This window comes from Bos mutus, chromosome 18 (genome assembly GCF_027580195.1).
Source record: "Bos mutus isolate GX-2022 chromosome 18, NWIPB_WYAK_1.1, whole genome shotgun sequence".
NCBI lineage: Eukaryota > Metazoa > Chordata > Mammalia > Artiodactyla > Bovidae > Bos > Bos mutus.
This window is the reverse complement of record NC_091634.1, coordinates 53,908,986-53,922,135: the sequence shown is the minus strand read 5'-3', so window position 1 is coordinate 53,922,135 and position 13,150 is coordinate 53,908,986. Positions and strand designations below refer to the sequence as shown.

Sequence of the window (13,150 nt, the reverse complement as noted above, 5' to 3'; positions counted from 1 at the left end):
GGATGAGATGTTCCATAGATTCAGGGACTGTGGTGCCGGCCAAGCGCCGTGGGAGACTTCCAGCTCATGCCTCAGGATGTAGAGAGCAGGAAGGTGCGCCTTTCTCACCTTCACGATGAATTCAAACCCAAATTAACTTCAAAGTCACAACTTTTTTGTAACTCACCAGAGAACTGCGGTCACAGAGCAGTCTGAATCTAGGGAGACTCTGAGAGAGAGGAGGAAAGCACCTCTTTCAATTGCTAGAACATAATTAGATGAAATCAGTATTTCTCAGATGTCCTAGGTAAACATCTCCAGACGGACAGACACACATACACATTTAATTCCATGGGCCTCTCATTTACTATCTAGAATAAGGTTCAGATTAAGAGATGGTGTCCCTGGTTCGATCCCTGGGTGGGGAAGATCCCCTGGAGAAGAGAAAGGCTACCCACTCCAGTATTCTGGCCTGGAGAATTCTGTGGATAGTCCATGGAGTCACAAAGAGTTGGATACGACTGAGTGACTTGCACTTTCGAGAGGCAGTGTGGTTGGTGGTAAATTTTACTGGGTTGAACTATCAAAAATTGATCACTGTTTTTGGCCCATAAAAGTTTCAATTTAATATATCACCATATTCTAAGTTAATGGCTATTGGACATTACCAATTGGACAAAAGTTCCAATACTGAATTAGACTAAAATTATTTGATAAGACAAAAAAGTATATGAAAACAGGTATTTATTATAGAACCATGTCTAAAAATTAAGTAAAGGCTTAAACAACAAGAAAAAACATAATTCCACACATTGACATTGACTTTGTAGCATGAAAATACTTAGCCCAAAGAGGCAAGTTTGTTCTTGATGAATTAACATATAATAAATTCTCATGACATGATTCCAAAATATACATATGAACTGACTTGACATGTTTATAAACATAAGGGCAATTTAAACACTGGTATTAGTTCTCACGAGTTCAATTTCAGGTCAGTGACTGGAGAGTTATATTAAAAAAAAAAATCTGAGATAAAATATTCTTTAGGAAGCTACCACATACCTACGTACATTTGAAGATCAAGGGTTTAAAGTCCACTCTTGATGAACACCGTTAAGCAAAGGATGTATAACATCCATCACATGTTTGTTCCAAAAACAGCATGTTTCCAAAAGTATACATTTCTTTACAAATAAACATTACGCCATTAATAACTACAGAGGAACCTACAGAGTTGAGTTCCAAAATATGCTCTCATCCCTGAGCTATATGTTAAGGCCTACACTTTAATCTTGGGGCTTTAAGAACATCTTCTTTGCTTTAACTGGTTTTATGTCTCCATTTTCATCTTCTTCGTAAATGGCACGGTCTCTTTTCTTGGCAAACTTTTTCCCAATTGTCCCCACCAAGGTCTCATATCTGTTAAGATGATAAAACGGAACAAGTTTAGTTTCAAATAAAAAAGGAATCAAAACTTGTCAAGACTATCAAATCAAATACACAACAAAGAATAAGAAAAACCAAAACGATGATTAAAAGAAATAATCTGATTTAAAATTCATGAATTTCTCTGTGAACAATTTTTTTTTTTTTTGGTTTTGCATTATCCTAATAAATTAAGATGTATATTTTAAAATATGTATTAGAAGCAGCATTAGAAATTAGCCCTCAGCTGCCAGCCTGTGACAGGTATGAATCCACCCCAGGTCATGTTAGAAAAAGCAGGAAGTCCCCTTTCTGCTGGGGTTACTCCCTTCAAAGGCAGGGCAGACCCATCACTGGCGGAAGGAGTGTAAGCGTGAGTCAGTGAATGCTGGGCTCAGATTATAAACCTGGTCTAAGGTAACACTTACCTTCTAGCCATTTCTTCATCTGACACATCGAGCTCCACTGTTTGCTCTTCAACTTCTTCTGCTTTGTTCTTAGTGTTCATCTGAAGCATTAATTTCTGAAAAAAACACAACGGTGGTGACTAGCAGAGTCAGAAAAAGCTTGTTAAAAGAACTAGTGCCAGACACATTTGAAGGTAGAGACACAGAATCCACAGAATCTACAGGACTAGCCAAAACTTACTAAGGGAGTCTCTGTAAAATTTAACCAACTTTACTCCACAATATGTTGATATAAGCCAGCTCTGAATTAAAAAAATAGTAAGACAAAGCCTCACTAGATTAGACTTACTGTTAATGAGTTTAACCTGTAATTTAGATCAGAAATGTACTAGTTACTTCTGTCTAAAGCAGGCACACTGCGAACACACTGTAGTGAGTGGGGAAAGGAGGAGTAAACTTCATGCATCCTCTGAACTTCCCACTTTTGAGCCAAATGTGAGAAACACTACAGTCTGGAGTAATTTTAAACGCAGCTTGGGTGGTAGCTGGGGAACGAGAGCAGCGAAGTGCTGGAAGGCCAGCACTGGTGTAACGGTGGGGGGCCTCCTCACCCCTAAACATGCGGGTGGATAACACACTGATGTCCACATGATGTCTGCATGCCATGCATCTTTCCTTGGCTTCTTTTTCTCACATTAATGTTTTCTTGATAGGTATCCACCGACAGACTTAAAAACAATATCCTCTTTACCAGAAAGGTGGGACCAGGAAAGGAAAGCAGAAATCACTTTTGACTAGCTTTTCCAAAGTTTAAAGGACTGAAGATGAAGCAGTCTCAGTACAAGCTCTGTGGGGGCACAGCCTTTGGTTCCCTGCTGCACTTCCAGTGCCTCCACAGGGCTGACGCACCACGGGTACACAGTAACTATTTACGGAATAAACCCCACGGTAGGCATCCCCAGAAACACACAGATACTATGAAACGTGTCCTAAGTACATCCTGCTTGTAATAAAGTCAGTGCCCAAGTTGGTATCATTCTTTTTATAGCCAGGTACACTGAACTTTTCTCACAATTTACGACAGCTCAGACCTGCATGACCAACAGTTCAAAACCTTTTCCCAGAGAGAATATATTAAGTGTTATAGAGTGCTGGTAATTAAAGTCACTTTCTAATAACATCCCACATCAAATCTGGAGGGTCAGATCAACACTATTTCCCACTGCATCACTTTGGAGTCCTTGCACCCAATACCCTAGTCTCTGGGCATCAATCGCTCATCATCTTTGCTATCTTTTTTAATCTTTTACCCCATTGCTCTCATTCTCTTCCTAATCTAAAGCTTTCAGCAGGCCAGAACAGGAGATATATTAAAAACAAACACTTCTAGTGTTGATTTTGTGTAAAGTCGATTTTACCACCTTAATTAGCACACCCACTCAAAAAAAGGAGACAAAGGAAAATCAACCTGCAGTCTTTATAAATAAACACTGGTGTTTAGTTTGGCTAACTGTGGTTGCTCCAGGCGTCCTTTGAGAACCAGTTTTCAACCAGGGATGATTCTGCTCACCGAGGAGCCCCTGGCAATGTCTACATAATGTCTGGACACAGTTCAGGTTGTCACAGCCGGAGTGTATATGTGTGTGTCTAGTGGGTAGGGGGCAGAAGTCAGGGATATTGCTCAACATCCCACAGTGCACAGGAAAGCCCCCACCACAAAGGCAATTCTAGCCCCAGTGTCAACAGTCCCAGGGCTAAGAAACCACAGCTTCATGAGATAGTTACCAAACAAAAGCTTTGTATCACAAACCTCCATGTGGTTGGCTAACTACTGATAGGAGAGCTTTCAGTATCTGAGCCAGAGTTCTAATAATTATTTGTTAAATGGACAAATCTGTGCTTCTCTACAAACCCGAGGCAGGAAGATTAAAATAAACAGCTCAGTTACAAGGTGAATACTTCCTTTGAAGACAAACTTTCTAAAGAATCATTTACAAATCTATTTATAAGCTTGGATTAAAAGCTGTCCATTAAAAAGTCAAATTATTCAATTTTTAAGTTACCCTTTTTCCATTAGAGAAGACAGATTTATAGATGCCAGAAAATAATTTTTCATAATGGCAGCAAATGAATAAAATCCTGACATTCCTGTAGAAGACCCGAGCTAAAATCCTAACACTTACAGTGGCACTGTCAGGGACTGTATACTGCTAAATTAAATCATCTACTCAATTCTAACATAAAACTAGACTGCAATGCCTGCGATTTCTTTAAATAGCTATGGCAATATTTCAGGACTTGTTATTTTCTATATAATGAGGCGAAATGGTATCTGTTGTGAAAAAACCTAAACCCAATCATTAGCAGAAAGAATTTAATTGGAAAAATTTTAAATCTGAAGCAATTATATTTAATACCTCAACCTCAGGATTAAATCCTCTGAATGACATTCTTCCATAGAGAAGATCTTCACACAACAAGAAACTCTGCTCTTCTATAATGAAACTCCTAAATGAGAAAATAAACCTGTATTAACAGCATGTCTACTTGTAGCAAAGCACAGCAAATAAAAGTCAAGATTTCAAATGAAAAATAGATCTTATGGTTCTCAGTGGAATCAAGGAAAAATACACTAAGCTTTCTAACCTAAGGTTAGAGATAAAAACAGATTGCTTTGGTCAACAAAAGCACTGTGAGGCAAGAACACAGAGCACCTGAATTTTCCAAACGTAAACTGAAGTTTCCTTGATGTTTATGCTCCCCACCCAAGTTTTTTATTAAATTTGCAAAAATCAGTGTCATAGGTAGCTTTAAGTGAGTGTCTAAGTTGGAGCTCTCAGCTATAAATAACGACGACTGATGTTGGATGACTTAAGCAGAGAAGTAATTTACTCTAAGGACACAGGGTATCTTACAGACACTGGGAGAGCCGGATGAGTGGGACTGGAAAATGAGCAGAAATAAGAGTGGCTAGGTGGCTGACCTCACACCAAAATCATCCAAGTAAAAATGGCGCTGCTACTGAGAGGGTTCAACACTGGACACCACAGAGGGCATCCAGATGCAGGTGTGGATGTTTCAGTGTCCGAAGGGATTCTCCCACGAGTCACCAGTGCATAACCCCCGTCCCAAGTGAGCACATCTGACGACAGCACATGTTCTCCTGAACATTTTGTTCAGCATTCTCATAAACTTGAGATTCCCTTTCAACTGGCCAGTCTGGTTTCTTGTAGAGTGCAGGTGATAAAACATCACGAACGTCTCAAGTAAATCACCTCCCTCAGGAAAGCACCATACATATGCATTTAAGTCTTCACTTAAGTCAAAAGATGGACCCAAATGCCAGCAAAGGATTTGCAGAAGGACCACTGGCCCCTCAGAGGGCTTTCTCATGCATTTCTATTGACTCAATAACATTAGTGTGAAAAGGTGGTTTGTTATCAACAAGCATAGTTTCAATGATGAGGGACACTCATGGAGCTAGCAAATAAGGGAAATATTCCAAAATATAGCTGAAAACATTCTGTATTTTAATTTTCCTGCTTTCATTAATCAGAATCTATGACTTTAGAGCTAAAACATATCCAGGAAATTATCAATTTTGTCAATTATTGCAGATGAGAAACTACTGCTCAGGAAAAAAAAGACACACCTGCCTAGGGCCACGAATAACGAGCACTGCAAAACAGGGCAAAAACTCACTGCTGGGGAGCTAGTCTCTGTGGGTCTCCTTCATTTCCACATGCCTGTGAGTGAGGCCCTAGATGTGCTTTCGTTCTTTTCAAGGATACACGCACAGTGCAAAGCTTTGAAAGGCTGAGCGGCTGTCTCCCTTCTCCTGTTGGAGCAATACACAGACTTGCTTTAAGGCTCAAAATAAGGATACTGCCTCCCCTGGGGCCAAAGGCAAGTCTGTCTGCAGTTCAGTATCAAAGACTCGGGGCTCCTAAGCTCAGGACTTCTCTGTTCTGATGTTAACCTACTGCGGGTACCATGTCATGCTCCCTGGGATAAGAGGAAATGATGCCAACGTGATGCTCAAGCTGCTTGCTGTGCTGTGAGTAATGAAAGTCCTGTCTCTGACTCAGAGCTCTCCTGCCTTCCACCAGTATCCGTGAAACTGTAGCAGGCTGACTTGTTAGTTTGCAAGTAGGGTCAATCTCAGACCTCACAGTTCTCGAAGTTCACCAGGCCACAATACATAAGCACAAGAAGCACAGTAGCCAAAAATACTTTTTAAACATCATCCTGTGGCAGGCGAGTCATTGAACTGGCTGTACTCACATCCTCTAAACCACAGCACATCCTTTGGAGAAAAACAACATGGCAACAACAGAGCAAAATCTCTCATCTGGTAACTTCCACTTCTATACTAAGTATCAGGTTCCCTGGTAACACTCTGAGACAGAGCTCTGCACAGAAGTTTCACTGGGGAGTGCTGGCTGGAAGACACCCCTCTACGGAAGTGAGGGCTGCAAGACTGGGCTGAGGGAGAAGCTGACTTGCAGCGTGGCTATACCAAGACCTCAGCCCCTACAGGGAGCTCCAGACTTAGGAAGCTCTGCAGCTGTTTCAAGCTGAGGCAAAGCAAGCAGGTCTTAATCCACCTACATAGCCTGGTGACTGGCTAAGGGAGGCATGCACTCTGAATAGTCCTAATGGTCATCACTGAGCTATAGTCCAATATAGCTGAATAGCAACCTCTAGACTCCCAGAGCACATACACAACGAAATCTCCAGTTTCAGGGAGATTGGTAACCCTTTGGAATAATTCAGATGGTACTACCAAGTAAAGGTTCACAAACACAAATGAGCAGAAAGAGTGGTTGAATTTCCTAATACTTAAATATAAGGAATCACATATACTGCTAACACTTTGTGCTTTATGCCTAGCACTGTGGTCACCGCTTCACATGTATTACCTCATTTACTTCTCATCACACCCAATATACCAATGACAAGAGACAGGTTGAATAACTTGTCTAAGATCACAAGTAAGCAAGTGGCAGAGGTGGGCATCAAACCCAGGTCTGTCTGTCTCCAGAGTCCATGCACTAAATTAGCCAATCCATCCCACTGTCTGGGGTGTTAAAGCACACACACCTCAGGGCCATGTCATCCATTTGCCCTTCCAGGTCTACTTCTCACCCCCCATAGCCCTCACCATCAGTGCCTTGGGAAGCTGCTCTGAATGTAACACATGGAACAGCTTCCTTCCATAGGCTTACCTGGGCTGGCTGTGCCCTCAGATAAAGATGGCGACTCTTGCAACATGCTCCCTCCACACAGCCCGTCTTCAGATTCAGTAACCACTCCATCCCCTTGACCCTCCAGGCCTGGGGGAAATTATTTCTACTACACAAACCACTGAGGTGCTGCACTGTCCACAGCTGCTTCCCTACCTCTGCCCACACTTTGGTGGTCTCTGTTATACGCTCCTCAAATTACCCAACTTGACAGCTTCATCTCTTCCAGCTCATGTCCCAAACTGATCTTCATTTCTAAACATAAACATGACACTGAATGATGGCAAAAGGTTATTATTAATATTTACTGCTATGATCTGAAAGTTCATGTCCCCCCACAAATTCATATATTGAAATCCTAACCCCCAAAGATGAGGATATTAGGAGGTGAGGCCTTGGGAAGGTGCTTAAGTCATGAGTGTGGGACCCTCAGGAATGGGTTTAGGGCCTTAGGAAAGACCCACAGAGATCCTCAGCCACTTCTACCAGGTGAGGATACAGCAAGAAGGTGCTGGCTCTGAGCCAGGAAGAGGACCACCATCAAAACATGACCAGGCTGATATCCTGATCTTGGACTTCCAGCTTCCAGAGCTGTGACAAATACATTTACGTTGTTTATAAGCTACACAGTCTGTGGTATTTTGTTACAGAACCTGAACAGACTATGTCACATACCTCCCTAGGAAAGGAATCTAAAGGTCATTTTCCTGGGACTAATACGCTATGTTGGGGGGAAAAAAAAAGAATACTGAAAACAAGATACAAACGGTCTTGCTTTTCATTAAAAATAAGTAACAAAACATCTGGAATACTCTTGAGCAAGTTTAGCCAAGGCATAAAATTAAATTATACCTCCCTACCAGTAACAGTCCCTTTCCTACCAACCCCTGCTCCCAAATCCATACCACCTTCAGCATCATCTGCTCCTTCCTCACTGACATCTTGCCTCCTCTGAGAAGCAAGAGAAAAGCAAGTTGAGAAGTAAGCAGAAAAAACAAAGTACTTTCCTTCCATCCCTCCTGGTGGGACGTACTTTCTATCTTTAGAGAAGGACGTTCAAATTCCCAAGAAAGATCTAGAGAAGATCAGCCAAGTAAACAATGGACAACAACTGTGTTAGAAACAAAAAAATAAATTATAAGGTATGGAAAGGGAAAACATAAGTGTGTCTGAAGACAATAAGCAGCATCTCTAGTGAGAAACCTATACGCAGGTCAGGAAGCAACAGTTAGAACTGGACATGGAACAACAGACTGGTTCCAAATAGGAAAAGAAGTATGTCAAGGCTATATATTGTCACCCTGCTTATTTAACTTATATGCAGAGTACATCATGAGAAACGCTGTGCTGGAAGAAGCACAAGCTGGAATAACCTCAGATAAGCAGATGACATCACTCTTATGGCAGAAAGTGAAGGGGAACTTAAAAGCCTCTTGATGAAGGTGAAAGAGGAGAGTGAAAAGGTTGGCTAAAAGCTCAACATTCAGAAAACGAAGATCATGGCATCTGGGCCCATCACTTCATGGGAAATAGATGGTGAAACAGTGGAAACATTGTCAGACTTTATTTTTTGGGGCTCCAAAATCACTGCAGATGGTGACTGCAGCCATGAAATTAAAAGATGCTTACTCCTTGGAAGAAAAGTTATGACCAACCTAGATAGCATATTCAAAAGCAGAGACATTACTTTGCCAACAAAGGTCCATCTAGTCAAGGCTATGGTTTTTCCAGTGGTCATGTATGGATGTGAGAATTGGACTATAAAGAAAGCTGAGTGCCGAAGAATTGATGCTTTTGAACTGTGGTGTTGGAGAAGACTCTTGAGAGTTCCTTGGACTGCAGGAGATCCAACCAGTCCATTCTGAAGGAAATCAGCCCTGGGATTTCTTTGGAAGGAATGATGCTAAAGCTGAAACTCCAGTACTTTGGCCACCTCATTCGAAGAGCTGACTCATTGGAAAAGACTCTGATGCTGGGAGGGATTAGGGGCAGGAGAAAGGGACAACAGAAGATGAGATGGCTGGATGGCATCACCGACTCGATGGACGTGAGTTTGAGTGAAATCTGGGAGTTGGTGATGGACAGGGAAGCCTGGCATGCTGTGATTCATGGGGTCGCAAAAAGTAGGATACGACTGAGCCTGAACTGAACTGAACTAGTCATTTGATAAAACTTAAGTAAAACTACTATACCACAGAGGCTATCAAGGTAAGAAAAGAATCAAGGAGGAATGATAAACAGCTTTCAGAAACATTTAGAAAAGTTAACTAATGATGTGAATCATCACTCCTTCATTAAAAATTTATCATGCATCAACCAAGCTTAGAGGTGGAAGAGAAATGATCTAGTGTGTTATCCTGTTTCAGTAATAACTATCTGGTGACCCTCAGCAATTTACCCTCCCTTAAGCTTCAGTTTCCTCAACCATAAAATGGGTGGAATGATGTTAGCCAGCTCTCAAGTTTGCTGTGAGGATTAAATAATTAAGAGACATAAAGTGCTTTGCCCAGTTCCTAGTATATACACTAAAGACTCAATACATGTTAGCTAAGATGACTGGTATTATCAGTAAAAATTAAAAAGAAAACAAATAAAACACTCTTGACTTTACAAAGCTCAATCTATGGAGAACTCTGTTACTGAAACAAAACTGGAGAGACGTGAAGTACACATATAATCTTCAGAACTTAATACAATAGACAGCACATTGCAGATTTTCTTAGAAGGTCCCCAGCTATCACCAGAGACATATGGCTTAGATTCCTTTATTCTAAATAAGGAATGTAAAAAAAGAACCATGTTATAAATGATGGCAAGCATCAATAAAAACATATAAATGCAAGTAGAACTCTTATAGACTTAATGATTAAAAAAAAATATTTGCAGGGCTAACTCAAGAAACTGAACAGGTATCAGTTCATGGGTTTTATGTCACTGGAATGATAAATCGTATTTACAGGCATGTGAACGTCCAACGTATCATAAAAAACCTACTCTTTCTCTTTCAGCTCAGGCAAATCCAAGTACCAGTGCTCTTCACTAATGATTTTCTTTTCTTCCTCTTCTAGTTGTTTCTTGGTTTCCGAGTCCAGTCCCCTTTGCATGAACTGTCAAAACATAACAAAATCAGAGTCAGCAACTATTTTCCCCAACAACCTCATTTCTCTGGGAATCCCATCTCAAGGGTGGGGATGGGGTGACCAAGCAGCTTAGCTGACCAAGACAAGAGGACTTCCAGTACACTAGAAAATAAACAGTTTAGTTCAGTCACTCAGTTGTGTCCGACTCTTTGCGACCCCATGAATTGCAGCACGCCAGGCCTCCCTGTCCATCAGCATCTCCCGGAGTTCACTCAAACTCACGTCCATCGAGTCGGTGATGCCATCCAGCCATCTTATCCTCTGTCGTCCCCTTTTCCTCCTGCCCCCAATCCCTCCCAGCATCAGTCTTTACAGTACTAAATCCTCAACCCTCTCATTCTTGCTCTATATTTAGCTCTGGCTGAACAGCTACACTAGATAAGGAAACCTAAAGCAGCTGCTCCCTTGCTTCTCATAGGATACCCCACTTTATCTGTATACTCTGTCTCCCGCTGTTCTGCCAGAAGGCTTTTTGTTGGCAATGGCCAAACTTGCCAGAGAAGCTGGGTAATTGTTTCTGTCTCTTTTGCTTCAAGTGTCCAGTTGAGTTTTCCCAAACCACCCAAGCAGGGGTAGATAACTTTTAAGTTAACTTCTTCCTTCACAATTACAGAGTCAGATTGTTGGTCTGAGCCCTAAGCAGCCAGCATACCTTCATTTGACTTATTCCAAGACTAAAACAACTGCTAAAATCTTCCCAATGCCTGCTTTGCCAATATACTTCCCTGAAATTTATATGATTACACACCATAAGGAAAGAACCCCCTCTGTTTACTGAAGATCCAAATTTTGCTAATATGTATCAAAGAAGTACTTCAAAAATGATTAATTACACTACTACTCACCCTCCGCCCTCACTCACCCTATCCATCCCAGGTTATACTCCAGCTCAACTCCACTCAGGTCTTGCACATGCCATTTACTCTCCAATGTTTCAAAACATTATTTATGCCCTGCTTCCCTTCACTGCAAATTGCATTATTCTGTAAACAAGACATTTAGCAGTTTGCATCTAGATAGTGGTGTTCAGTGACAAGCCGTACAGAGTGGTACTGATAAGTACGAGCATGGGCTTCAAAGCCAGACTGCCTGAGTTTAAGCCCTGTCTACACTTATGTATAAACTGTGTAACTTTGGGCAAGTTACCTACTTCTTGTTTAAGGTGCCTTGGCTGTGAGAGAGGGACAATAACCGTACCCACCTCAATCGGTTATTATGTGGCTTTCCCGCCTTGTAATATGCAAACCACTCAGTGTCTAGCACATAGAGCTAGAAATGTTCGCTAATACTGTTACTTAAGTTTTAAGGCTTACATGTTTCTCCTGTATTAATTCCTGTTTTCATTTTATCTACCCTTGTCCGCACACCTCATCTGAAAATCAATTTTGTTTGAAGTTGGTGACATAACTTCACTTTCACCTCAACTGTTAAAATTCTGTTCCCACCACCACTGAAATCCTTCACCCAGATCATCAGTCCTAGCTGGTCGTTATGACTGCAGTTTTGTCGGGTCTTTCTGTCAGCAATGTATTCTCCACAGGACAGTGAAAGTAACGGTGAAAACTTAAGCACAGCTCGTGATACTCGCCCCGGTGCTCAATCGCTTCCCAATGCTCACAAGATAAAGAAAAAAAATTCCTAATCTGCCCTAAAATTCCTTCCTTGCATGCTGTGATTATTGGCTTCTTTTCCAGGCCCATTTCTTGCTACTTGCCTTCCAGACAGACTGAATGACCTTTAGTTCTCTGAAATTACGGATTTGGGGAGGAGGGTTGCCTCACCAACTTCTGAACTCGCTTCTCCCCCAGTCTGTGACGCTCTGTCCCCCACCCTCCCACCTACCCTTCAGTGTCTACTAGATGCCACTACCCGCAAAAGCCCAAGTAAGTTCCAGGGGCTTCCGGAGCTTCTAGCACCACTGCGCTGAGTACACTATATTTTAAGTGCCTGCTTACGCGTCTGTCTCTCCTATCCGACCGCCGGTTTTAAGAAAGAATCCGCCGAAATTTATAATCCAGTTCCCGGTGCCTACAACAGAGCAGGCGCTGCTCAGTGAATGAATGAAGGCGACAGCTGTAGGTCCTCCGGGGCTTCTCTAATGCCCTCGTACGCCCGCCGCCTAGGCTCCAGCCAGGTCGGAAAGACTGGGTATCCCCACCGCCCAACCCGCCTCCCTCGCGTCCCCGCACCTTCATGCGCAGCAAGTTCTTGGACAACTTAGTTTTGCGCTCGGCCGCCATACTGACTCCCACCGGGCGCCGCGGTCTGCAACTGGACCCACCGCGCATGCGCGTTTCTGCGTGTGCGTCGGCGCCGTCATACGTAGCGTGCGTCCTCCCGCCCCCGTCGGCTTCGCCCCTGTTTCTCGCGCTTCGAGGTGGCCCGCGCTTTTTGCTTGTCGCCTCGGGGAGCATTTGACTCAGGAGGTGCTTTCTTCGCGCAGAAGCCCAGGGTAAACACGGCTGTCAAAGCAGGAGTGAGAGCAACTTGACGCCGAGAGAGAGGGAGAACCCAAAGCGGCTGCTGCCTCAGGAGGCCGTAGTCCTGGGCGCCGTCGGCCTTCCCTGAGGGCTTCGATTGGTCCCCTCAGGGCTGAGCACCGGCCTCGTGCCACTCGCTTTACAGACCCCGTCTGGCCGCGCGTCGCAGACCCAGTTGCCTTGGTGAGAACTTTGAGACAGTGACCACACCAACCATTCCCCCTCAGTGTTTCTAACGTGGCTGGCGGGTTTTCTGTGGCACTCCATATGTGTAATAAGTTCATTTTCCTGAGAACCCCATGGAGCCATCATTATCCTCTTGTTGCAGTTGAATAAACTGAGGTACAGGGAGGTTCCAGAACCAGCCCAAAGCCAGGGTGAGGGAGGTGGGGGTAAACCCAGGCAGTCTGGCTGCCGAATGGCCTTTACAGTGTCAAATCCACCTGTTGACTGGAGTGTGCGTCTTTAAA

The 13,150-nt window shown here is 42.9% G+C and overlaps 1 protein-coding gene across 1 annotated transcript; it reads right to left on the bottom strand.

Annotated features, from left to right (window-relative positions):
* Positions 1-706: 706 nt before the first annotated feature.
* Positions 707-12,501, bottom strand: MPHOSPH6 (M-phase phosphoprotein 6). The gene is made up of 5 exons (XM_005908661.2): positions 12,390-12,501; positions 10,055-10,167; positions 4,232-4,322; positions 1,836-1,930; positions 707-1,401 (listed from the first exon to the last, which is right to left on the bottom strand). Exons 1-5 carry the CDS (start codon positions 12,486-12,488, stop codon positions 1,269-1,271), a joined length of 531 nt encoding a protein of 176 aa, XP_005908723.2. The 5' UTR covers positions 12,489-12,501; the 3' UTR covers positions 707-1,268.
* Between the last annotated feature and the right edge of the window lie 649 nt (positions 12,502-13,150).

Bases quoted from the DNA above. Each gene is read 5' to 3' on its own strand.
- MPHOSPH6 (XM_005908661.2), bottom strand. From the start codon at position 12,488: ATGCGCGGTGGGTCCAGTTGCAGACCGCGGCGCCCGGTGGGAGTCAGT. The intron at 4,323-10,054 runs GTAGGTTTTTTA...TTTCTCATTTAG, and splicing joins CCTGAGCTGAAAGAGAAAGA to GAGTTTCATTATAGAAGAGC. The intron at 1,402-1,835 runs GTAAGTGTTACC...TCATCTTAACAG, and splicing joins GATGAAGAAATGGCTAGAAG to ATATGAGACCTTGGTGGGGA.